The following is a 26,643-nucleotide window of genomic DNA, read 5'->3' as shown; positions in this document are numbered from 1 at the left end:
GGTGCAATTATAGAATCCAAAGCAGTTCAGGCCACTGTAGTTTGTAAGATAGCAGGAGAGACACACACACACACACAATTTGTATGTGTATGTATTTTAGAATAAGGTTTGATTAGAGCTATGAAGTTACTGAGTTTTAAAATCCAAGAACCACACACACACACACACACACACACACATATATGCAGTATATACAGTATATACAGTAGAGTCTCACTTATCCAACATAAACGGGCCGGCAGAATGTTGGATAAGCGAATATATTGGATAATAAGGAGGCATTAAGGAAAAGCCTATTAAACATCAAATTAGGTTATGATTTTACAAATTAAGCACCAAAACATCATGTTTAACAACAAATTTGACAGAAAAAGTAGTTCAATATACAGTAATGCTATGTAGTAATTACTGTATTTACGAATTTAGCACCAAAATATCACGATATATTGAAAACATTGACTACAAAAATGCGTTGGATAATCCAGAACGTTGGATAAGCGAGTGTTGGATAAGTGAGACTCTACTGTACATATACAGTAGAGTCTCACTTATCCAAGCTAAATGGGCCGGCAGAAGCTTGGATAAGTGAATATCTTGGATAATAAGGAGGGATTAAGGAAAAGTCTATTAAACATCAAATTAGGTTATGATTTTACAAATTAAGCACCAAAACATCATGTTATACAACAAATTTGACAGAAAGAGTAGTTCAATATGCAGTAATGTTATGTTGTAATTACTGTATTTACGAATTTAGCACCAAAATATCACGATATATTGAAAACATTGATTACAAAAATGGATTGGATAATCCAGAGGCTTGGATAAGCGAGGCTTGGATAAGTGAGACTCTACTGTATATACACACGCATATATGCAGCTGGAGAAATAAAACATGTATAAGATATACTCCCAGTGAGAATAAATTGATTTCTCTTCTGAAACCAGTGCATCATGATATAGTTGATATTTAAAGTGTTACCAATGAATCACAGACCTGAAGTCCTTTGAAAGTTCAAAATGCATTAATATTTGCAATTCTGCTTGCACAACTCAGTGTTGTTTGAGATGTAACTATGGATGTATGGTTGTATAACATACTACAGGGTTTTGTCATTTCTAGAAACCTTTCAGAGCAGTGACAGAAAACAGGTGCTAATTTATATAGAGTTATAGAATGTTATGGTGATAAAAAATGTATCTACCGGTGTATTATATTCACCATGACTGCTAAACCTAAAATCAATCTTTGGATTTGATTATTTGGTTAACATACCACTAGGGGGCATAAAGTGGCACTTTAGTATTTTGTCTAGCTGAATTTTTTATTTCCTTTATGCTGGCACAGTATTCATAATTTTCTTTGGAAATATAAGCCTTTCAGATGCCAAATGTGTTCTGTGGCTCCTGTTTCCCCCCATTTAAGGAGTGATTGAATCGGAAAGTGGTATGATTTTTAAACATGATAAGAAATATAGTATCTAAACACACTAAAGGTAGGCTATTAGGAATTGTAGGAGTTGAAGTCCAAAAAACCTGGAGGGCCGAAGTTTGCCCATGCCTGCTCTAAAGGGTACCAGACATTGTCTGATTATGGAAGCTAAGCAGGGTCAACTCTGGTTAGTATTTGGATGTGATACTGTCGATGAATGCCAGGCGTAGTCAGGCTAAATTTAAGAAGCATGCATTGGCAAAACATCTCTGAATACCCAAGGAAACCCTATGAAATTTGTGGGGTCGGCATAAGTCAACAGGCAATATGCATAGCAAGAACTAGCATAATGTAGCAGTTTATGTGCTGGACTGAAGCTATGGAGACCAGGGTTCGAATCCTTGCTTGGCTATGGAAACACACTGGGTGACTTTGAGCAAAACCACACACAGCCTCAAAGGGAGGCAAATGTACTCCCTTCACCTCAAACCAATTTTGCCAGGAAAACACTATGATATGGTAGCCAAACATTAGGAATGACTAGAAGGCGCGCAGCAACTGCCATATGCATATCAATTATTCATGAAACAGAAAATAAAGCAACATATTGAAAAGTGTATACAATGAAGGAAAGATCCTGCTAAAATGGCTCATCGGGGCTAATAAGATTTAAAAAACAGGTTATATGGGGACAATAGGCCATTGGATTAGAAAGATATATAGCTATTCCTTATATGGATATTCAGAGTATATAGCCTTCCTGTTGTTTTAGATTACAAGTTCGAAAGTATCTTCTCCTTGGCTGTGTTGGGTGGAAATGTTTGGAAATGTATCTCAAAATGTCTGAAGAGCCAAAGTTTTCCTACACAATACCATGTTTGGTATACAGATTGTCTTTGGATTTTGAGTGATAAACTTGTATTGATGTCATAGACAGGCTGAATTTCTGTGGAGTTGATCTTTGGGCAAGCAGTGTCCTTTGGTGTTCTGTACTAAATTAGAGTTCAAAGTGATTGTTGTAGTTTTTAGTAGAGTAATACAACTACACCTATTGATAACTGGCAAATAGAAGGAGAAAACGTGGAGGCAGTGACAGGCTATATTTCTAGGCGCGAAGATCACTGCAGATGCAGACTGCAGCCAGGAAAGCAGAAGACATTTACTTCTTGGGAGGAGAGCAATGGCCAACCTTGATAAAATAGTGAAGAGCAGAGACATCACACTGGCAACGGTCCACATAGTCAAAGCAATGGTATTCCCCATAGTAACCTATGGCTGCGAGAGCTGGACCATAAGGAAGGCTGAGCGAAGGAAGATAGACGCTTTTGAAATCTGGTGCTGGAGGAAAATCCTGAGAGTGCCTTGGACCGCAAGAAGATCCAACCAGTCCATCCTCCAGGAAATAATGCCCAGCTGCTCACTGGAGGGAAGGATATTAGAGGCAAAGTTGAAGTATTTTGGCCACATCATGAGAAGACAGGAAAGCTTGGAAAAGATCACGATGCTGGGGAAAATGGAAGGAAAAAGGAAGAGAGGCCAACCAAGGGCAAGATGGATGGACGGTATCCTTGACGTGACTGGCATGACCTTGAAGGAACTGGGGACGGTGATGGTCGACAGGGAGCTCTGGCGTGGACTGGTCCATGAGGTCACGAAGAGTCGGAAACAACTATGCGACTGAGCAGCAGCAGTAATACATTGAAATTGGTATAGAAAAAACTTGGGTCCCTGGGTTGCTGTGAGTCTTTTGGGCTGTATGGCTGTGTTCCAGAAGCATTCTCTCCTGATGTTTCACCCACATCTATGGCAGGCATGCTCAGAGGTTGTGAGGTTTGTTGGAGACTTAGGTCCAAACCTGTACATAAAACTTGGGTCCCTCTTGTACATAATCTCTAAATCCAGTTATTTCTCCTTACTAAAGTAGACTAATTGAATTAATTGTCAAATGGCAAGACAACTTTTGAGTAAATCCTACTGATTCTGTAGGTTTACTCTAGTTGGAGTTATTAGTTGAATTTAGGATAGAGCATGGAACCAAATAATTGAAGATGTCTCTAGGAATTTTCCAGGTCCTTCAGTGTGATTCTATGGTAATTTTGATGAAAGACATTAGTTTCAATGGTTTGTTATTGTTCATGGTTTTCTTTTTCCACACTAAACTAAAGAATATATATCCTGTGGATTTTAAGTTTATACTGTATAGTTCAGGTACAATGGGTGCATAGATCACTGGTTTGATAGATACTAGTTCTTTAAAACTGCAAATTCCACAGATTTTTGGTATCTCTTGTTCTATCCTGTATGAAAAACCTGTACTCTATCATTCATATTTGCAGAGCACACTACAAAAGATATGGAAAGAATGCAGTTGAATCACAAAATCACAGAGTTTGAAGAGACCACAAGGACCATCAAGTCAAATCCACTGCTATGCAGTGGTTCAGTTGTGCAGGGGAAAAAAAATCTACATATGCTCCGAGAGTCAACTTTCAGATTAATTCTCCTTTCTTAATTCCTGTTTGTAGCACTCTCCTTATTGCTGTACTTGCAGTAAAATAGTGACCTCTAATTGAGCATTTGAGAACAGATCCAAGTGTATATGGCAATGGGGATGGAAAGAAAAGAGATGCAGATGAGTGATCTACTTAACCAAAGAGTTTGTAAGATGAAGAGCTATTTTTTGGGATAGCTTTCCACAAGCATGCAGTTACCAGATGTGCAGGAAGCTCACCATTACCAGACAATAATTGTATTACAAGCTTTGAAAGCTAGCTATGGAAAATTCCAGTTGCAGGAAGATTACTCAAAAACAGTGGTTTCCAACCTGTGGGTCCCCAGGTATTTTGATCTACAACTCCCAGAAATCCCAGTCAGTTTACCAGTTGAAGGCCAAAACATCTGGGAACCCACAGGTTGAGAACCACTGCTCTAAAAGGACAAAAAAGAACTATTGTGAAGGGGCTAGTAACAAACTGTGCTTCCCTAAAGTCAGCTCTGATAAACCACATTCAATTCTTTGTCAATCCCATGGCATGATGATCTTACTATCATTCAGAGAATGAGTTAATTAATAATACCCTAGCAAATTAAACCATTTAATCGACAGCTAGCCCTTTGCATTCTCTGGAGTTAGGGACACAGGACTATACAAAAATGGAAAATCTGCAAATAAAAAATGCATGATGATCTTACTATCATTCAGAGAATGAGTTAATTAATAATACCCTAGCAAATTAAACCATTTAATCGACAGCTAGCCCTTTGCATTCTCTGGAGTTAGGGACACAGGACTATACAAAAATGGAAAATCTGCAAATAAAAAATGCCTTTTTATATCTTGAGAAAACACATCTATAATAGAACAACTCTATTATAGAGTTGCACTGGAGAACCTGGAGAGACCACATAATGCAAATCCACAGAAGTTTAACCTGCAAATGTAGAAGGGTATTAAGTTTGATATTAGTAGATTCATTTTTCAGTTTCTAGTGAGTGTTTAACATTATCAAAATGTTCACACAAATGTTCCTTCCAAGTTCTGATTTAGACCTTGTTCTTTAGAGTCTGCTTTATTTATTGTATTTCAACTGTATCTGTATCTCAGTTGCTTCCATGTGCATAGTTTGCAGCAAAAAGCTTGGTTGATTAGTACAGACAATGCAAAATTGAGCTATATCAACCCTTATTAGCTGATATGGTAGCTGCAGGTTTGAAGTACAGCATCAGGCTGTGAAAGGAATTGAGGCATAAGAAATCGAACACACGCCAGACAACTATGCGGATAACACAAAAGTGAAAATAAGCTAGATGTGCTTGGTCTGAAATCAATGCTGTTAATACAGACTTGTCAATAAGTACCCCAGATGTAGTGTCCTGATTGGGAGAAATTAGAAGACAAGAGAGGCTAGTGATGATAGTAATGGTAAGTGCTGTGCCATTTATTAGGGGCTCATCTTATATTTTCTGGGCTGCAGTCCTGAACACAGTGAATTAACAAGCAGGCATACTAGTCAGATCAGATATTTGTCCCTGAACTGCATGTTATTTGGCTGCAGCAAAATCCTTCATGAACATTGCGGCCGCTTGTTTTATATCATTATGGTACTGGTTAGCAAGAGAAGTCACCAGTTTCCTTATTATGCATTAGCAATACAAATTGAGACAAAAACCAGTTGCTGATTATGCTTGAAGAACTGACCTGTGTATCAGTGCTGTCTTCTATGTTTTTACACTTGTTTCATCTTGCTCTCTTTTGAACTTTTCAAAAAACCCAACACCCCTTTTTTGGTTTCCTAAGAGAAAAGCTAACAGAGACAAGTTAAGTGAATTTTGTTATTTATTTATTTCCCACACTTGTACCCCACCCTTCTCACCCCGAAATGGACTCAGGGCGGCCTCACAACAGGCAGCAACATGCAATTCAAAAGATAACAGTTACAATTAAAACCAACTACCGTGTTTCCCCGAAAATAAGACAGTGTCTTATATTATTTTTTGCTCCCAAAGATGTGCTAGGTCTTATTTTTAGGGTATCTCTTATTTTTCCATGAAGAAGAATTCACATTTATTGTTGAACAAAAAAATGAACATTTATTATATACTGTACAGTAGTTGTCATCACAAACCAACATAACCAAACCAGACAAACTATGACTCCTGTCAAGAATTTCTTGTTACTACTGTATAAATATAAATAATATATTTCCATGTACAACTGATATGTACATTTACCGATCCTGCAAGTTCTGGTGTTTTGTCTGGCGGGCGTTGGGCATGCTTCCAAACAAAAACTTTGTTAGGTCTTACTTTCGGGGGAGGCCTTATATTTAACAATTCAGCAAAACCTCTGCTAGGTCTTATTTTTTGGGGATGTCTTATTTTCGGGGAAACAGGGTATTAAAACATGAATTATTAAAACAGTAATTAAAACCATGCCAATTGAAGTTATCACTTAAAGCAGTGTTTTAAATTATTCTATGCTATGGCAATTTTGAAAAGTTATTTTTTAGTTTCTGAAGAACTGTTATTTTTGTATCGAATAAACTTCTTCAGGCCAAGGTTTGTGCTTTCATGAAAGTTCAGTGTGTTAAAAATTGGTCACCATTATTTGATAATATATTGACTTATTAGGAGACTGTATTGCTTTTGATTGGTTACATTTACAACTCTCCTGGGCAGTAAATCCCACTGAACCTAATTGGATTTACAAGGGTAAACAAATTGTGCTAGAGCTTGGTCCCCAGCTATTATTTCCCGCTAGCCAGCTTTATAGTCTAATCAAATCACAATGCTATGTAACAAGATATATTATTTTGCAGTTTCAGCCAATACAATATTTTTGTCAGTGAAAGAAAAAGATCTTTAAGAATTTATTTTTAATCTCGCCAAACAGTAAGAGTATAGCTTTGTTGGGGTCCAGAGATAGAGGGCTCATCTACACTGGCCAGTTTATAGCCTGGTATAAATGTGCTCTGGAGTAGCTTCGGATCTGGATGCCCAGGAGCACATCCACTTTGCTGAGGCAGCCTACATCTCACTTATTCCGTGTGGCTGCTGCTGCTGCTGCTTCTTGCCAGCATTGAGCTCTGTGCAAACTTCTGACCATTTCAGATGCCTCTGCTGATGTCAGAAAGCGTGGTCATACAAACAAGAAATAATGTGACACTCTACCTTCTTGTTGCTTACATGGGTGCCCCTTTCTGCCATAAGCAGAGATGGAGCTCACATAGGGCTCCATGGCCAGCTAGGAGGAGCACCTACACAGGTGTGATCTATGTACATTCCCTACGCTGATGAGTGCAGAGAAAAGGTGATGCTGCTGGTGTCCAGTCTGGATAGCAGATCAATCTACATTGCCCTAAAGCCATGGGATACTCCAGCAAACTCTGGAACAGCCCCTGACTTTTCCCAAAGTAAGGGAATGTTAGTTAAAGGAAAAGGCACCGTGATGATACTCACCAAAAGCTGTTGTGCAATGTGGAGACAGTAAGTGGTCCATTCCTGCTGAATGTGAGGAAGTAGCTAAAACATTCAAATGTGATGTTGTAGCATTAAAGGGTAAAATATGTGCAGATGGCAGTGTTGAAAAAAAGTAGAGGTCCTCGACCAGTCCTATCATTTGATGAATTGCACAAACAGTAGTGACTTTTAGTGGTTATGCTTTCCCTTGCCATTTTTAATACGAGGGTTATCCACAAAGTAGGTTACGTTTTGGAATTAAAAATGAACAAAGTATAGGAAAAAAACATTTACCATATGCAGTTGAAAGCCACACCCAAATACCACATCTCATGTAGTCGCCATTCAAATCTAGGCACTTACCATAGCGATGAATGAGCTTTGCAAATTCTTCCCCACTAAATTCTGCCACTTGCGTTCTCAACCACTTGTTTCCAACAATGGGAGCATGGCTGGCAACGCAGTGTTTTGGCAACGCTGCGTAGCTGCGGAAAGGGCTGACTAGATAGTTGAGGATGCAAGCGGCAGAATTTGCAAAGCTCATTCATCGCTATGGTAAGTGCCTAGATTTGAATGGCGACTATGTGAGATGTGGTATTTGGGTGTGGCTTTCAACTGCATATGGTAAATGTTTTCTCCTATACTTTGTTTATTTTTAAGTCCAAAACGTAATTTACTTTGTGGATAACCCTCGTAGTTCCACCTTTTGTCCTGACACCCGCTGATATATTTTATGAACACTTATTTTATTGTTTTAATTATATATGCTGTTATGTGTTCTGTTTTTATCTGTTGATTCTTGGGCTTGGTCCAAGAATCCCCTCCGAATCCCCTCAGGGAGATGGAGGCAGATTATAAATAAATTATTATTATTATTATTATTATTATTATTATTATTATTATTCACACAAAGACAGGGTATGACACAGTAAATGAGATATATATGCTGGATTTCGTGTCACAAAATCACAAGTCGAATGCTTCCCAAGCGTTTAGGATTGTGTGATGTATTTTCAGATGATGCAAGCAGATCCCAGTAAAGTGGCCTTTTGCAGTTAACAGATCGTAAATTTGTCAGTGTTCATTGTTTCCAAATGCTGGTTGAGATCTTTTGGCATGGCACCCAGTGCACCAATTACAACCAGGACCACCTGTACTGGTTTATGCCAGAGCCTTTGCAGTTTGATTTTGAGGTTTATTTTTTCTTGTTGTTTTTTGTCAATTCGACTGTCACCTGTTATGGTGACATCAATAATCCAGACCTTTTTCTTTTCCACAACCGTGAGGTCTGGTATATTGTGTTCTAGAATTTTGTCAGTCTGGATTTGAAAGTCCCACAGTATTTTTGCGTGTTCATTTTCCAATACCTTTGCAGATTTGTGAGCCCACCTGTTCTTTACTACCAGAAGATGGTACTTGTGACATAAGTTCCAATGAATCATTTGGGCCACATAGTTGTGCCTGTTTGTAGTCTGTCTGTGCAATTTTCTTATAGCAGCTGAGGATATGATCAATAGTTTCATCAGCTTCTTTGCACAGTCTGCATTTTGGGTCATCAGCTGATTTTTTGATCTTGGCCTTAATTGCATTTGTTCTCATGGCTTACTCCTGGGCTGCAAGAATCAGGCCTTCTGTCTCTTTCTTCAGTGCACCATTCATGAGCCATAGCCAGATCTTCTCCTTATCAGCCTTTCCTTCAATTTTGTCAAGGAATTGTCCATGTAATGCTTTGTTGTGCCAGCTGTCAGCTCTAGTTTGTAGTGCAGTCTTCTTGTACTGATTCCTTGTCTTTTGTATTTTGAGAAGTTTCTGATTTTTGACTTCAATCAAAGCAGGTTCTTCACTTTGCTTTACATATTCTGCCAGGGCATGTTCTTCTTCTTTGACGGCTTGTTTTACTTGTAAAAGTCCTCTACCACCAGATCTTCTAGGTAGACATATCCGGCCAACATCAGTGCGAGGATGCAGTGAATGATGAATGGTCATGAGTTTTCTTGTTTTTCTGTCCAAATTGTCCAGTTCTGCCTGTGTCCAGTTTATGATGTCAGCAGTATATATTATGACAGATATGACCCAGGTATTTATGGCCTTGGTGGTATTGCCTCCATTGAGCTTGCTTTTGAGAATTTTTCTGACCGTTTGTGTGTATTCTTTGCTGCCATAGTTTTCTCTTGTTCATGTTTGAGGTTGCCCAGCTGTAGTATGCCCAAATATTTATAGGCTTCTGGTTGGTGACACTTTATTGTTTGGCCATTAGGCATATTTATGCCCTCAGTTTGAATGATTTTTCCTTTCTTCAGTGGTACTGACGAACATTTTTCCAGCCCAAACTCCATGCTGATATCAATACTAAAAATTTGGACAGTGTTAGAGACTGGATTTCATTTTCAGTTTTCCCATACAGCTTCAGGTCATCCATGTACATCAGATGTGAAATTTTGTGAGATTTCTTGGATGTTTGGTAGCCGAGATTTGTTTTTTTGTAAGATTGTTGACAGAGGGATCATGGCAATAATGAAAAGCAGTGGGGATAATGAGTCTCCCTGGAAAATTCCTGATCTGATGTTGACAAGTCCGTAGTTTTCATTTCCAACAAACAGTTCAGTTTTCCAGTGCTTCATCATGCTTTCAATAAAGGTACCAATGTTTTTACAAATCCCGATGGTGTCCAGGCATTTGATGATCCAGCTGTGTGGGAGTGAGTCAAAGGCCTTTTTGTAGTAGTAGTAGTTGTTGTTATGGAAATTGGTGCCACAGGCTAGAGCCATATATCTTCTGCCTCATTCTTAAGACCTAATTTTAGATGTGCCCAAACTAGATCCTAGTGCTTGAAATGTTTTCTCTGTGGTCTGTTGTTGGGTAACAGTTCATTCCTTTCCTTTCTTTTAAGTATTACCCAATCATCGTGTAAAGAGAATTCTTGACATATAAGAAAATAGGAAGCTGCTTCATGTAGAATCAAACATTACTTCATGGATTGTTCTGTTAGTGTCCCTCTGTAGTTTTATGAGAAAGTGGTCACCTTGCTACTTGAAATCTTTTAAAACTGATGATGTCTACTGAGTCGAGACCTGTATAGAAGGAATGTGTTCTGCTGCTCACTAGTGGTCTCACTTCAAAACATCATCATCATCATCATCATCATCATCATCATCATCATCATTATTATTATTATTATTATTATTATTATTAAGTTCCTTAATCAAACAAGCTATGGGGTGCTCATTGAACTAAACTATTTGTTAATGACTGCCCAGCTTCTGCACTGACATTAGTATGTTCTTATTTGTTTTTTTCCCAAGTTCTCATTCATCTTTATGTTTTCCTCAGAATTCACTTTTACAATGTACTGTCTGTTCTGTTCCTTCATCCACATCTCTTGCTTTCTCAGTCTCTTACCTTCATTCTAGGTTTTCTATAAAGTCCTCAACATGTCTCACAAACTTAACACCACTTCCTAGGGTGATCCTGTGGAGCTTGTTGCCATCCCTACACGTTGCTCTTGATCAACCTTGGGCAATGTGTCCAATAGTCAGGAATTATAGAGGTTGCAGCACAGCTACATCTGGTGGGCTTCACGTTCTCTTTCCATACCCTAGGACTTGTATGTATTTTTGGATTCTGCCAATCTGGTAACTTTATCTTCTCTTCCAGAAAAAAGAGTGAAACATTACCTATTGTATTTGATAGGTAAAGGTAAAGGTTTTCCCCTGACGTTAAGTCCAGTCGTGACCGACTCTGGGGGCTGGTGCTCATCTCCATTTCTAAGCAGAAGAGCCGGCGTTGTCCGTAAACACCTCCAAGTTCATGTGGCCAGCATGACTGCATGAAATGCTGTTACCTTCCCGCCGGAGCGGTACCTATTGATCTACTCACATTTGCATGTTTTCGAACTGCTAGGTTGGCAGTTGATATGTTTATTTAAAGTTTTTGAAGTTAATATTTTAAAATTGTCTCTGTAAGTGCTCTTTATGGGACAAGTAACTATATACGTAAACATAAATGCTAGCTGCCCAAATGTTCTGAAGCTTTACCAGTACAAGTACAATACAGTATGGGTATCCATTTTCTTTGTGTGATGCAAACAATCATATGCTCCCTGGCGAGAACAGAAACATCAACCTGCACCCAATAATTTAATGATATGTTTCATGTCTTGTTTGCAGAGAAATGCTTCCTGTCACAATGAGAAATAGCTTCTGTGCTATCCTAAATATAGTTGCTAGGAGAGAGGTCTTTTGAACAAAGTGGGACTGATTTCAGTGTAAATATGTTTGGGATTGCAGTTGTTTTGCATTAAGTGGAGAGTTGCTAACTTGCTATTTGAGAAATAAAATTCTCTTGGGCACACAGAACTTAATTTATTCAGTTTTTGGTCTTTACAGCAGAGTTGCTTTAGGGAAAAATAATAATCAAAGTGTAAAGCACATAATTAGTAGTACAATGCTCAGCTAAGTTGGAATCTCCCTCATGTCTGCCTAGGTTTATGGATGTAAGAAAAGGAAGTAAGTCATGAAATTGTGGGAACGCCACTCAGAACGCATGGTCTGGTCAACAAAGAAATCTCAAGTTGATTTTAGCACTTCCTATGTAATACCAAATAGGGAATTTTTAGGTAAATAAGATTAAAACAAGGGCTTCATAAAAAGAACTTGGAATTGTGTCTGGACAAAAATAGACAGCCAATGAAGACAAGGGAGCTCTGATATCATGCGTTCTATGCACACTCCTGCCATATAGTAGCACAGTGCTGTATGACAAAGACTGTTTGCACATAATGCTTGGTTGAAATCTTCTATTTGAAAGGGAATAGCTGAATTAGCACTGCTCAGGAGTTTCACTATGGGCATTCTTGGAGTACAGCCTTGAAATAAAACTTCTGAAGAACTTTCTGAGTATAATGTGCCATCGAATGTAATGTGCACCCCAATTTTGAGGGTGTGCATTACAAAAAAGAGGATTTGCTGTTGAATATAACGTGAGGTAGTGGTGGATGTGAAAAGGCCTTCCCAACAGCGAAAAGGTCACTGCTTCCACTCCTCCTTCTGTCCTAAGCTGGGTTCTCTTGCCCAACAGTACAGATGGGTTAAGATGTGCGATTCTAACACGCCATCAAAAGTAATGCAAACCTCAATTTCAACAATGTCATTGAACCATAAAAGGTGGCCATTAGACTTGAGTAAATACGGTATTTCAACAGAATGAATGATTGTTCACTCAAATAGTAAAGCAATGAGAGGAGAGGATTTGTATTTTGCTACTTTTATTACAACTATTTTATTACAACTAGCAGTTTGAAAACATGTACATGTGAGTAGATCAATAGGTACTGCTTTGGCGGGAAGGTTTTGCTTTTTTTTTAGTGTCAGGAGCGATTTGAGAAACTTCAAGTCGCTTCTGGTGTGAAAGAATTGGCCGTCTGCAAGGACGTTACCCAGAGGATGCCGGATGTTTTGATGTTTTTACCATCCTTGTGGGAGGCTTCTCTCATGTCCCCGCATGGAGCTGGAGCTGATAGAGGGAGCTCATCCGTGCTCTGCTTGGGTTGGATTCGAACCGGCAACCTTCTGGTCACCAACCCAATTTTCAAGTTATCAGTTCTGCCAGCACAAGGGTTTAACCCACTGCTCCACTGGGAGCCCTTGGCAGGAAGATAATGGCACTCCATGTAGTCATGCTGGCCACATGACCTTGGAGGTGTCTACGGACAACGCTGGTCTTTGACTTCGAAATAGAGATGAGCACTAACCCCCAGAGTCGGGCACGACTAGACTTAATTTCAGGGCAAAACCTTTACCCTTACCTTTACTTTTATTACAAATGGCTTCCAAAACACACTGGATACGGGTGCATCTGTATTTCACACAGTAGTTGCTTTAGCAAGAAATGCAACATGACTGTGATGATGCTAGGGAGCGTCATACTTTTTTTTGGTATGAAGTGTTCCCTTTTTGTGCTTGAAAAAGGCAGCACACAGACATACCAAAAGCAATAGTTTGAGGGAAGATGTATACAATACTTCAGGAAGGAAATATGTATCTGCCATTGAGAAATACAATGGCGAGGATTGTTTTTGCTCTTCCTATTACTTTTACATAGGGAAACTTTTTGACTTATCCTTTAAAGTGGAAATCTAGATGATTGTTCTGTGATTTGAAGTAAGGCCAGAAATTGCTCACTTTAAGCTTCCATTTCAAAATTACGTTTCATAATGCAAAGTCATTTTCATTATAATAAAACAAATGACCCCTTAGCAGTTTGTTTCTGTAATTATAGAATCACGAATAGGGCCTGCCTTTATAATGAGACGACTTGGATATTCTTGTAATTTAAAACATGGCTATTGTTAAATTCAGGAAGATAAAAATTGAATATGCTTTGCTCTTAATTCAGTTGGCAATCGATATATGTGGTCTGCTTACTTTTTATTTACTAAGCTTTGTGTGAGTTCACTTTAATTACAAAACTAAATAGCCTTAAATTTTTAAAATCTTTTTTGGGAAAGTTCCTTGCGCAATTTATGATCTTTACAAACCTTTTCTCTGGTATTTGGACTATGAGGACTTAGTAAAGTTTGGGGCTTTGGAAAAAAGGGAAAATGAAGTAGGTCTGTTAGAATCATAGAATCATAGAATAGTAGAGTTGGAAGAGACCACATGGGCCATCCAGTCCAACCCCCTGCTAAGAAGCAGGAAATCGCATTCAAAACACCCCCGACAGATGGCCATCCAGCCTCTGCTTAAAAGCCTCCAAAGAAGGAGCCTCCACCACGGCCCCGGGGAGAGAGTTCCACTGTCGAACAGCTCTCACAGTGAGGAAGTTCTTCCTGATGTTCAAGTGGAATCTCCTTTCCTGTAGTTTGAAGCCATTGTTCCGTGTCCTAGTCTGCAGGGCAGCAGAAAACAAGCTTGCTCCCTCCTCCCTTTGACTTCCCTTCACGTATTTGTACATGGCTATCATGTCTCCTCTCAGCCTTCTCTTCTGCAGGCTAAACATGCCCAGCTCTTTAAGCCGCTCCTCATAGGGCTTGTTCTCCAGACCCTTAATCATTTTAGTCGCCCTCCTCTGGACGCTTTCCAGCTTGTCAACATCTCCCTTCAACTGTGGTGCCCAAAATTGGACACAGTTTTCCAGGTGTGGTCTGACCAAGGCAGAATAGAGGGGGAGCATAACTTCCCTGGATCTAGACGCTATTCCCCTATTGATGCAGGCCAGAATCCCATTGGCTTTTTTAGCAGCCGCATCACATTGTTGGCTCATGTTTAACTTGTTGTCCACGAGGACTCCAAGGTCTTTTTCGCACACACTGCTGTCAAGCCAGGCGTCCCCCATTCTGTATCTTTGATTTCCATTTTTTCTGCCGAAGTGAAGTATCTTGCATTTGTCCCTGTTGAACTTCATTTTGTTAGTTTCGGCCCATCTCTCTAGTCTGTCAAGATCGTTTTGAATTCTGCTCCTGTCTTCTGGAGTGTTAGCTATCCCTCCCAGTTTTGTGTCGTCTGCAAACTTGATGATCGTGCCTTCTAACCCTTCGTCTAAGTCGTTAATAAAGATGTTGAACAGAACCGGGCCCAGGACGGAGCCCTGCGGCACTCCACTTGTCACTTCTTTCCATGATGAAGACGACGCATTGGTGAGCACCCTTTGGGTTCGTTCGCTTAGCCAATTACAGATCCACCTAACCGTAGTTTTGTCTAGCCCACATTTTACTAGTTTGTTTGCCAGAAGGTCGTGGGGGACTTTGTCGAAGGCCTTACTGAAATCCAGGTACGCTACATCCACGGCATTCCCTGTATCGACTCAACTCGTAACTCTATCGAAAAAAGAGATCAGATTAGTCTGGCATGACTTGTTTTTGGTAAATCCGTGTTGACTATTAGCAATGACCGCATTTGTTTCTAAGTGTTCGCAGACCACTTCCTTAATGATCTTTTCCAGAATTTTGCCTGGTATTGATGTGAGGCTGACCGGACGGTAATTGTTTGGGTCGTTCTTTTTTCCCTTCTTGAAGATAGGGACCACATTCGCCCTCCTCCAATCTGCTGGGACTTCTCCCGTTCTCCAAGAACTCTCGAAGATAATTGCCAGTGGTTCTGAAATAACTTCCGCTAGTTCCTTCAGTACTCTTGGATGTAGCTGGTCTGGCCCTGGGGACTTGAATTCGTTTAGAGTGGCCAGGTGTTCCTGGACAACTTGTTTCCCTATTTGGGGTTGGATTTCCCCCAATCCTTCGTCCATTCCATGGAGCTGAGGTTGAAGATGGCTTTCTTTTTGTGAGAAGACCGAGGCAAAGAAGGCATTAAGTAGCTCTGCCTTTTCCCTGTCCCCTGTCGCCATCACCCCATCTTCTCCTTGCAATGGCCCTATCGCCTCTTTTTTCTTCCTTTTTCTACCAACGTAAGCAAAAAAGCCTTTTTTGTTGTTTTTTATGTCCCTGGCAAGCCTGAGCTCATTTTGCGCTTTAGCCTTGCGAACCTTTTCCCTACAGGTGTTGGCTATATGTTTGAATTCTTCTTTGATGATTTCTCCCCTTTTCCACTTCTTGTGCATGTCACTTTTGAGCTTTAGCTCAGTTAGAAGTTCTTTGGACATCCATTCTGGCTTCTTTGCACTTGTCTTATTTTTCTTCTTTGTTGGCACTGTTTGCATTTGCGCCTTGAGTATTTCACTTTTGAAAAACTCCCATCCATCCTTAACTCCCTTGTTTTTTAATATCGGCATCCATGGAATGCAGCTCAGTAATTCCTTCATTTTTTGGAAGTCAGCTCTCTTAAAGTCCAGAAAGTGTGTTTGACTTGTCTTAGTTTCAGCATTCCTTTGTATTGCAAACTGCAGGAGCACATGGTCACTTGCCCCTAAGGATCCAACCACTTCAACTGTATTGATCAGGTCTTCCACATTTGTTAAGATTAGATCAAGAGTTGCTGATCCCCTTGTTGCCTCTTCTACCTTCTGGACCATAAAATTATCTGCAAGGCAAGTGAGGAATTTGTTGGACTTTGTACTCTTGGCTGAGTTTGTTTTCCAGCAGATATCGGGATAATTGAAATCGCCCATGACTACTATATCTCTTCTTTGTGCCTGTTTGGTCAGCTGTTGACAGAAGGCTTCATCAAGTCCTTCATCCTGACTCGGAGGTCTGTAGTAGACACCCACGACAAGATCTTTTTGAGTCCCGGTTCCCTTGATTCTTATCCAGATGCTTTCAAGCTGGTTTCCCGGATTTCAGTCTTGCATTTCTTCTGCAACGTAACTGTTTTTGACATATAAAGCTACCCCCCCTCCTCTCCCCTTTGTTCTATTTCTGTGAAAGAGGTTATAGCCCTCAATGGTTAAATTCCAGTGATGGGAGTCATCCCACCAGGTTTCAGTGATGCCTATGACATCGTATGTGTGGTGCTGTGCTAGGAGTTGGAGTTCGTCTTGCTTATTTCCCATGCTCTGAGCATTAGTGTAAAGACATGTAAGCCCCTGTGACCTCCCCTCGAACTGTTTATTTGGGATTATTGTGCTCTCTGTACTTGGTCCTTGCTGTGTTTGTGCAGCCCTCCATTTAGCCTTTTGGCGGTTCCCTGTGGTCGTGGGTAATATAGTGTTCGCCAGGCTGTTGTTCCCCTCCCCCAGTGGATCTAGTTTTAAGTGCGCCTGATGAGGTTTGTCAGTCTGTGTGCAAAAAGATGTTTTCCTACTTGTGTGAGATGCACCCCATCGCTTGCCAGTAGTCCATCCTCTTGGAAGAGTAGACCATGGTCAAGGAAGCCAAAATGCTCCTCTTGACACCATTTTCTGAGCCAGTTATTGACCTGTACTATTTTTCCGGCCCTTGTAGAGCCGTGTCCTACAACGGGGAGGAGGGATGAAAAGATCACGTGTACATTATACAGTTTTAGCTTTGTTCCCAGAGCTCGAAAATCATTTGTGATCTTTTGAAAAGTATGCCTAGCGGTGTCATTGGTACCTACATGAATCAACATAAGGTGGGGAGGGTGATGGGGCTTTAGGAGCCTGCTGAGCCTCTGAGTGATATGGTGTATTTTTGCCCCCGGGAGGCAGCATGTTTCTCGAGCCATCCCATCCGGTCTGGAAATGATGGCTTCCGTTCCTCTAAGGAGGGAGTCACCTACTACTAAGACCTGTTTCCTTTGAGGATTGACAGGGTCCCTTTTGTGCAAGACAGTGTGTATGTCCCCTGAAGAGTGTTCCTGTTGAAGTGAATCATGTAGGTGTAAAGTGTTGTCCTCCTCCTCAACATCCCCAGTGCATTCATCAATGACAATCCATTGAGATACATCCGAGAGCCCATTACTCTCCCAAGGATGTTCCTGTTGCTCCTGGTCTATGATTGGGGATGGAGCATTTGCATGATTACATAAGTGTGACTGTGGTGATGCACTGTCCCCGTCAGGGCTATCCCCTGCGCATTGATCCAGGGTGGTCCACTGAGTGGTATCTAAGAAACTGTGGTCCTCCACAAGATGTGTTTCCTGATTGTATGTTAATGATGTAAGAATTTCAAATCTGTTGTGTAAATGCAGCTGAGCAGAGGAGTTCTGTGGAGGCTGCCTGGTCCTGCGTCTCCTATGGGTGACCTCCTTCCAAGCCTGAGGGTTGTCTACCTTTGAGTTGATCTCCCCATAAGGTTCCTGATCATGGTCTTGGTGGTGTTGGTGTGATGCAGGCTGCAGATCTACAGCAGTGTGTTGTGCAGTGTCCAAGAAGAGCTCGAGTGCCTGAATGTCCTTAAGGGTCTTAATACGGTGCTCGAGCTGTTGGATCCTCTGCTCCATCAGAGTCATCTGTTTGCATTTGGAGCAGTTGTAGTTGTCTAGTTTTTGTGTGAAAAAGCGGAACATGCCACAGCTGGTGCATGTGATGGGAATGTTTTGCTTTTGTTGCATCTCTTGGTGAGCGTGGTGTTCATTCAGAGAAATTTGCATATTTGAATGACGATTACTTTCTGTCTCAACAGGGTCAACTTTCAATACTACAAGAGAAAATAGACCACTTAGAGCGCTTATTAGCAGAAAACAATGAAATAATTTCAAACATAAGAGATTCTGTGATCAATCTGAGTGAATCTGTCAAAGATGGACAACGTACTCCAGATGCTATAAGCTTTATTCAAGGAAACTTCTCAGAGCAATCACCTTTTGCCACTATGTACCTCTCAATTGATTCTGAAGATTGTCAGTTTGCTTCAAAAGCTGGAAGCCAAGCTTCAGATGTACAGGTAAGAATCAAATAATGAATGTTTAATACTCTTTTCTTACTGTTTTGAAAAAGTATTTTTATTTAACTGTATTTTATACTTGTATTCCAACCAATTTAGGTTAGTTTGTTATCTTGCAGGTTAATCAGATTTGTTTTACGAAGTCAGTGGAACTTCCCAGAAAAGATAAGAGATGCAAATACACTGTTTTGGTTGGTTTGCATATTGCAGCCTCAACCATCTTTCTGTGCAATCTCAAGCAGAAATGTGTAGAAAAAAATCTGTATCTATTGGGAGATCTATGGGTGATTTATAGTATAGTGTTGCCTCACTACTTCACGGTTCACTTTTCGTGGATTTGCTGTTTTGCGGTTTTTCAATAAACTCTAAAAGACAATTATAAATCATAAAAAATTACAACTTACAGCCTAAGGAAGGGAGAAAGGAGAAGCCAAAGGGAGAGAAAAGGAGCCCAAGCGGCAACGGGAGGAGAAGGAGGCGAATTATCAACACACAATTGGTTAATAAAGACTTAAAATAATGTATAACTACTAAAATAATGTTTAAATATAAAAATAAATATAGCGTCCCTACTTCACAGATTTTCATTTATTGCGGGTGGTCCTGGAACCTAACCCCCACAATAAGTGAGGGAACACTGTACTCCAGTGTGGATTCCCAGCATCACTTTTGTTAACTACAGCAGTAAAATTATTGTGCATCCACATCTGTGAATTAAACTTTCGACATGAATGCTCCCAGAGTGAGTGCTTATGTAGAAGTTCCAGTTCTTCCAGAATCCAACATGTTGCTTGTAGAAGCATCTCTCCCCACTGCTGACCTCTCTTTCTGTCCAAAATATGCTTTGAAAGGGCACAATTGAAACTCCCAGAAACAAATTTTTGGGGTGGAGGGCTGGGCTGCAAAGGAGAGGAAAAATTGTAAATTTTATCTCCCAGCATGCTGGACTTCAGTTTTACACAGTCAAGGCCAGCTTTACTTTAGAATTTTTCAAGTCTAGGTAAAGGTAAACGTTTTCTCTTGACATTAAGTCTAGTAGTGTCCGACTCTGGGGGTTGGTGCTCATCTCTATTTCTAAGCCGAAGAGCTGGTGTTGTCCGTACACACATCCTAGGTCATGTGGCCAGCATGACTGCATGGAGCGCCGTAACCTTCCTGCAGGAGAAGTACCTATTGATCTACTCACATATGTTTTCGAACTGCTAGGTTGGCAGAAACTGGGGCTAATAGCAAGATCTCATTCCGCTCCCTGGATTCGAACCGCCAACCTTTCGGTCAGCAAGTTCAATCCGCTGTGCCACTGGGGGCTCTAAAAACCTTTTATTTGGTCATCCAAAAAGAGCAAAAAATTGTGTACAAACACCTGAGATCTCTTCGTCATGTAGGTTGGTGAAATTGAGTGGGATAAGAAACTGGGCAGAGAAAAAATACACGAGACATTTAACTTTAAGTGTATCATTTGCACTAGCTTTGGGTGTGGAATATCAGAACAAGTTAAGAAAAGTAAATTTAAAAACCTGAATCCCATCCTCACCTAGTTAAATGAAATCTGTAGACGTTTTGTTGTTGTGTTGTTATTTCTAAAAAACTTTCTTCACTTGGTTTGTTTTGATTCTTACCGGTACATATTTTTTTCAGACAGACTGAACATGCATAACTGTATTGTTGGCTCCCTTGATAAATGAGAACTCACATCTGTTTTCAATATGTGATGCTTTTGTACTTAAAACAATATTTGCTTGAAGGCTGTTGCAGAGAACGTATACCTGCCCCCTCCCCCCAGAATACATTTCTTTGTGATGAGGATTACCTTAAAAGTCAATTTAACAACACATGCCTCTACAATTCCATAAAAATAACACAATCTAATCTATGCATGTAGGTTTAGAAAGTGAAGATAATGAATAATTAGAGAACAGAAAAATCTTAAGTTTGAGTCAGACTGTTCTTTAAATATGTTATGGAAATAGATGCCTTGGCTCTTTGAGATAACGCTTTTGTAAATACAACTTTACTAGAGGCCTGAAGTCAAGAGGTTTGCTGTTTATTTCAAATCATTATGTAAATGTCACCCTTTGTCATCTCTTTGTCAACTTCTGGCTCAGTATACTTCTGTATCCACTCTTTCCCCATCCCAGTTGCCTTATTTCAACCTCCTTTATGTGACCTTCTCTTTTGAAATATTGCCAGTCCCAACCAACTGTTCCTTCTCTCTCTCTTTCTCTCTCTTTCTCTCTCTCTCTCTCCCCCCCCCCCCCCCCCCCACACACACACCTTTTAATAATGGTTTCTGTTCCTCAGCTCATCTTTGCTTAGGTTCTTCCATCTCTGTCATTCTCCAGAATTGGAGGAACTCAAATAAATAAACAAATAAATGTAAGCCAGTGGTAATCAGGTAATATTCTGCTTGTCCCATCCCTCTGGAACAGTAATGAAACCTAGGCTGAAATCCTGTCTAGTATCCATAACTGTGTAAAAATGCTGGCAAAGGCCACAGAAATAGACTTTTTGAAGCCAGCAACCTTCATTTTCAGGTGAGGGACACAAAGAACTTGCCTTTGTAGCACTATGCAACTCAGGATAAGTGCACTTTATTCTGGGCCTTCTAAGTTGTTCCCAACTTATGGAACCCAAAAAGCAAACCTATCATGGGGTTATCTAGGTGAGATCTATTTGCATAGAGAGATTAATATTAATTTATTTACGATTTCTCACTGAAGTTTTTGTTAGCAAGAGCATTCCAGAACTGGGATTAGTTTTTGCCAGCATAGCCAATGGTATGGTATATTAAGAACTGTAGAGTGTTTCTGAATCTAGTGTTTTTGGGCTGCAACTCCCATCAGCCTCTATTAACATGGCGAGTGATTAGAGTGAGTGGGAATTGTGACCGCCAGATGTTTTTGAGCTACAAATTTTGGCGAGGGCAATCTAGTATTTTCAACACAAGCAAGAATATCTCTTAGCTCACTGTGGTAAATTCTGGTTGTATTCTAGCTCCATCCATACAGGACTATAAAGGCAACAGATTTCTTATGGAAGACATAATGGCACTTTATAAAAAAAATGACAGAGCATAGTAGGTGGTTATCCTGGCAACATAGTTCCGGAATCCAATCTTTTCACCATCCATTAATCTTATGAAATTTTTGGGGTCGCCACAAGCCAACAGGCAACTTACAGGCACTTGCACCATGATCACTAAGAAAACAAAAAAAAATATCATACAGCCTAGCAGTTCCTCATGCAGTTTAAAAAATTCCTTTATTATATTCCTCTTATTTAAGACTAGCTTGGGGACCCGACGATGCCCGGGTCATTTGAGAATGGTATTACAGTAGAGTCTCACTTATCCAACACTCACTTATCCAACGTTCTGGATTATCCAACGCATTTTTGTAGTCAATGTTTTCAATACATTGTGATATTTTGGTGCTAAATTCGTAAATACAGTAATTACTACATAGCATTACTGCGTATTGAACTACTTTTTCTGCCAAATTTGTTGTATAACATGTTTTGATGCTTAATTTGTAAAATCATAACCTAATTTGATGTTTAATAGGCTTTTCCTTAATCCCTCCTTATTATCCAACATATTCACTTATCCAACGTTCTGCCGGCCCGTTTATGTTGGATAAGTGAGACTCTACTGTATTTGTCTTTTAATGTTATGTATTCTGTTTGGAGTGGGTAAACTACAATTCCCAGAATTGTGGCTGAATCCTTCTCAAACCCTGCCAGTATTCTAAGTTGGCCATTTTGGGTGTGTGTACCAGGTGTGGTGCAGTACTGGATGGGGGTGAACTACTGCAATTTGTAGATTCCCAGGGCAATTGCCCCGAAATATCTATTAGTATCCACAGCAGGCAATATTCAGTTTGTGTGCCAGGTTTGGTCTAGATTCGTCATTGGCTGGGTTCAGTGGTGTTTGGATGGAGGTGAACTACAACTCGCAAGATCAAGGCCCCTTCCCACAAATACCTGCAGTATGTTCGGTAGATCATGAGGCTTCTCTGTGTGAAGTGTGCTCCTAGTGCATTGTCGGTGGGGGGGTCAGTGTTTATCTGGCTGCAGGTAAACTATAACTCCCTTTTTCCTAAATTTGTCCAATATGTTGTATTGGTTATGGGGGCTCTGTGTGCCAAGTATGAGGCTCATTCATTGCAGGTGAACTATAAATCCCAGTACCGACTACTCCTTAACTTCCAGGCCAGTTGCCCTCCAAACCCACCAGTAGTCAAATCTGGGCATATCGGGTCTGCATGGCAAGTTTGGGCGAGAGCCATCATTATTTGGGTTCATAGCGTTCTGAGTGTAGGTGAACTACAACTCCTGTATATTCCCCAGTAGGAGTGACAGTGCTCTGACTTGATGCAGGGTGAACTACAACTTCCAGCATGTGGAGTCAATCCCAAAACTCCTCCAGTAAGTTTAGTTGCAGCTCAGTTCTGCTGTGTTTGTTATGTAGAGAGATTGGAAAGGAAGGGGCAGTGGGTGGGCCCATGCAAATTCCACAGCAATGGAGAACCCTGGGATGTCTGCCTGTGGTGGAAGAAAAAGCAAAATCTATGATGAAATGGTCCCGAAACGAAAGCATTCCTTGGGTGGTGGGCTGTAGTGTTTGGGAAGGACATTGGCAGGGGCTGGGCTGCATGTTCATGGCACTCGCTGTAACCGCAATGTCAGTGGAAAAGAGTGATTTGCTGGGTTCTCAGGAGTGGGAAGTATAGCCTGTTTGTGGAGGCCGGAGGCTGTCTGTGTGAGCAGACATCCGTGCCACATACACACATACGGGTTTTCGCTTTTATTATGGATTTAGATGGGGGGGGGGGTTGGAACTTACCTGGTGAGTGGCAGCATGAACATATTTGTTCCCACAAGCAGTCTTAATAAGGGCTATAAAATTTCCCAGAATAAAGAAATGTTTTCAGAACGGCATTGAACACAGTTCATATGTGTGCTGCTGTCTTTTGTATTTTTGAATTCTCTCACAGCTAGATTTTATCCTGTGTTTTTGTTGAGTTGTATTTGCCTGCTGGGTTGTTGCATGGAGCTTCACACTTATTTCACTTGTCCCTATCATGCTGAAGTGAAAATTCAGGCAGTGGAACCCATACTGCTGATATTTTATTATTTTATGTGTATGGCTATGCATACAAATATGACTATCTACTGTAAGTCCAGTTGATGAAATGTTTAGACAATATCTGCTGATTTAAACTGTATAATATTCTAAAATAATAATGGCAGTTTTAAAGATATATATAATGCAAACAATTCTTGGTATATCAGGCAGATGCTGAAAAAAGCTGATCTTCCTGGTTCAGATTCCAGTTTGTTTCTGGAGGAAAAGCAAGCAAACTTCAGCTCTTTCCCTTATGAAATCCTCAAGGATACTGCTGTCTGAGCATGCTCAAATTTGTTTTTGCTTAAACAATATGCAACTAAGCAGGCATTATTGTTGTAGACAGTTAAGCTGGTTCTAACCTCTAGGTTCCTTTCTTCCTTCCTTCCTTCCTCCCTCCCTTCCTTCCCAAAAGTTGAAGTTTTGCAGAAGTGTTTATCAGGTGTGATGGTAATAACATTTAATTCTATGTGTTTAGCAGGGTGGCTTCTTGTTATGTATTTGGCATGATATAGCCTGTGTGTGTGTTTAGAGTTTAAATAAATTGTTAGATAGAAACCATCCTAATCCTGAATCCACATACCTAAACATAACCTTTGTTGAGTACATTGAGGCTTACTGAAGAGTAAACATAATAGAGTTGCTGTAATGTGAGTTTCCAAGTAGTGCCCTTAATAATGTTATCTGATTTAGCACATTTGGGTTTAAGTTGTACATTAAAACACATTCAAATATTCATATGGAAATTATTTATCATGTAATAATCTAAAGAGGCTCGCAGTAGTGCAGCAGGTTAAACCGCTGAGCTGCTGAACTTGCTGATCAAAGGGTTGGCGGTTCAATTCTGAGAAGCGGGGTGAGCTCCCACAGTTAGCCCCAGCTTCAGCCAAACAACCAGTTCAAAAACATTCAAGTGTATGTAGATCAATAGGTACTGCTCCGGTGGGAAGGTAATGGCGCTCCATGCAGTCATGCCGGCCATATGACCTTGGAGGTGTCTACGGACATATGGCCGGCATGACTTCAGCTTAGAAATAGAGATGAGCACCAACCCCCAGAATCAGACACGACTAGACTTAATGTCAGGGGAAAACCTTTACCTTTACCTTAATAATCTAAAAAGAATGGAACATACTTCTCTTCTATTGAAAAAATGTCTCTGCCCAAAGAATACTATTTTAGGACACATACCTAAAGACAGGTGTCCCTCATTTATCTTATATCAACAGTTGAACTCTGTTTTGCTGAGGCATAGTTGTAATACCTTCAGTTTCACTCAATCTCTGCACTTCTTATCGGTTTCATTCAAGCTGTGAAAAATCTGATTCAATTCAACATGTTATTAAACATTCTCTTTCACTAAATGATGTATGTGAGTCTGTGGACATAAGTAACTCATTACATTCTGTCTTTAATACTTGTACTTGTGCCTGATTGAGAAATAAGACATTTTTCAAAATAGAAATGAGTTTAGTGGTAGATTTGGCCGTCCACTTTTGGAGGTGTGACATTTATGGTCTTGATTACTCCTGAATTTGAAACCCACTGCCTTCTGAAGCTGGTGAGTGAGGGGGCTGTTCAGGAGGTGCGCATATCCTGTCTTTCTTGTTCTGCCTGGTACCTCTTTCCCTTTCCCAGGTGAAACAGACCCGTGCCAGACAGGTAGGAGTAGGAACTGATCCCATGCCATTTGGCTTAACCTGCAAGGATCCCGCTCATATTCACTGGGGAATAGAGGCTTACAGTACAGAGAAAGAGGAGAACTAGATCTGCTAGATGAGTGATGGTGGGGCTGGTTCATCCTCTTCATCTTGTTGTCCATGACTCTGTTCTTGCTGGTCTTTCCAGTCCTTTCTCTGATGAAACAGAGACTCGCGCCTCCAGGTAAGAGGGGGCTCTTCCCTGGCAGATCCCACTCCTTCCTTTGTTCTGAGGGAGTTCCAGTTTTTCCTCCTCTGCTGGTTCTCCATGTGTTACTAGTCCCCTTGCTTCCTTTGTCAAGGCGAAAGAGAGACATGTGTCACAGAAGAAGAGGAAAAGAAGCTGAGATCAGCATCATAAGTGAAGTGGCATGTAGTACCACTTCTCCTGCCCCTGATCGCAGTAATGGTGCCCCATTTCCTCTCCATCTGACACATTTGTGGGAGAGCTGCCCCTCTATCCCCACAAAAGTGGAGGGACAACTATACATTCATTTTTTAGTCTATTTCTCTCTATACTTGAATTTGTCAATGCTTGTCTCTTTAGAAGAATAACTAGAAGCTTATAACAAATATTTAGCTCATCTAATATTATTGATTTCCGTACAACAAGCCAGAGAACTATGGATAAACATGTGTGTGTCTGTATATGTATATGCACATGCATGAGCATTTTCTCCATAATATAACATAGAACAATTTTCTACTCCACTTCTTGAGGAATTCTACCAATTCAAGGCATGCTAGGTTAGCAATCGGAAAATGATTTTGCCCATTAATGCTTGGGCAGGTCAATGTGGTTATAAATAAGCTGAATATTTGAAGGTGAGAAGTCAAGAGTTGAGCCATTACTTAGATTATGACCACCTGCTGTTATGCTTATTTTCTCATCATTCTCTCTTTGTCATCCAATGGCAAAGGAATTTGCATTTTGATCAGTTCCCTTCATGACTTTTCCCCTTTTTTGGTTTGATTATCGGCCATTGTTTGAAAACTGGATTGCATGGACTGCTATGGCAAAAAGACTGCATAGAAGTGTATATGAAACAAGGAAATGTGATAAATTAATATTTGAGGAGGAATGCTTCATTAATCTTTCATACTACTGAAATACTTTTTAACAGTAAGCTCTGTGGAATCTGATACACTTGTTTCAGTTGTTCAAACTCACAGTTGTTTGTATTCAGTGTAATTTCTG

General features: G+C 40.3%; 1 protein-coding gene across 1 annotated transcript in view; it reads left to right on the top strand.

Annotated features, from left to right (window-relative positions):
• Positions 1 to 26,643, top strand: part of man2a1 (mannosidase alpha class 2A member 1) — a 92,662-nt gene that overhangs the window by 10,195 nt on the left and 55,824 nt on the right. The window contains exon 2 of the mRNA XM_008114007.3: positions 18,360 to 18,620. Within this exon, the coding sequence (XP_008112214.1) occupies positions 18,360 to 18,620 (261 nt within the window). The remainder of the gene's footprint in view (positions 1 to 18,359; positions 18,621 to 26,643) is intronic.

This window comes from Anolis carolinensis, chromosome 2, assembly GCF_035594765.1.
Source record: "Anolis carolinensis isolate JA03-04 chromosome 2, rAnoCar3.1.pri, whole genome shotgun sequence".
Lineage (NCBI taxonomy): Eukaryota > Metazoa > Chordata > Lepidosauria > Squamata > Dactyloidae > Anolis > Anolis carolinensis.
The sequence above is the reverse complement of the archived record's forward strand: the minus strand, read 5'-3'. Positions and strand labels throughout refer to the sequence as shown.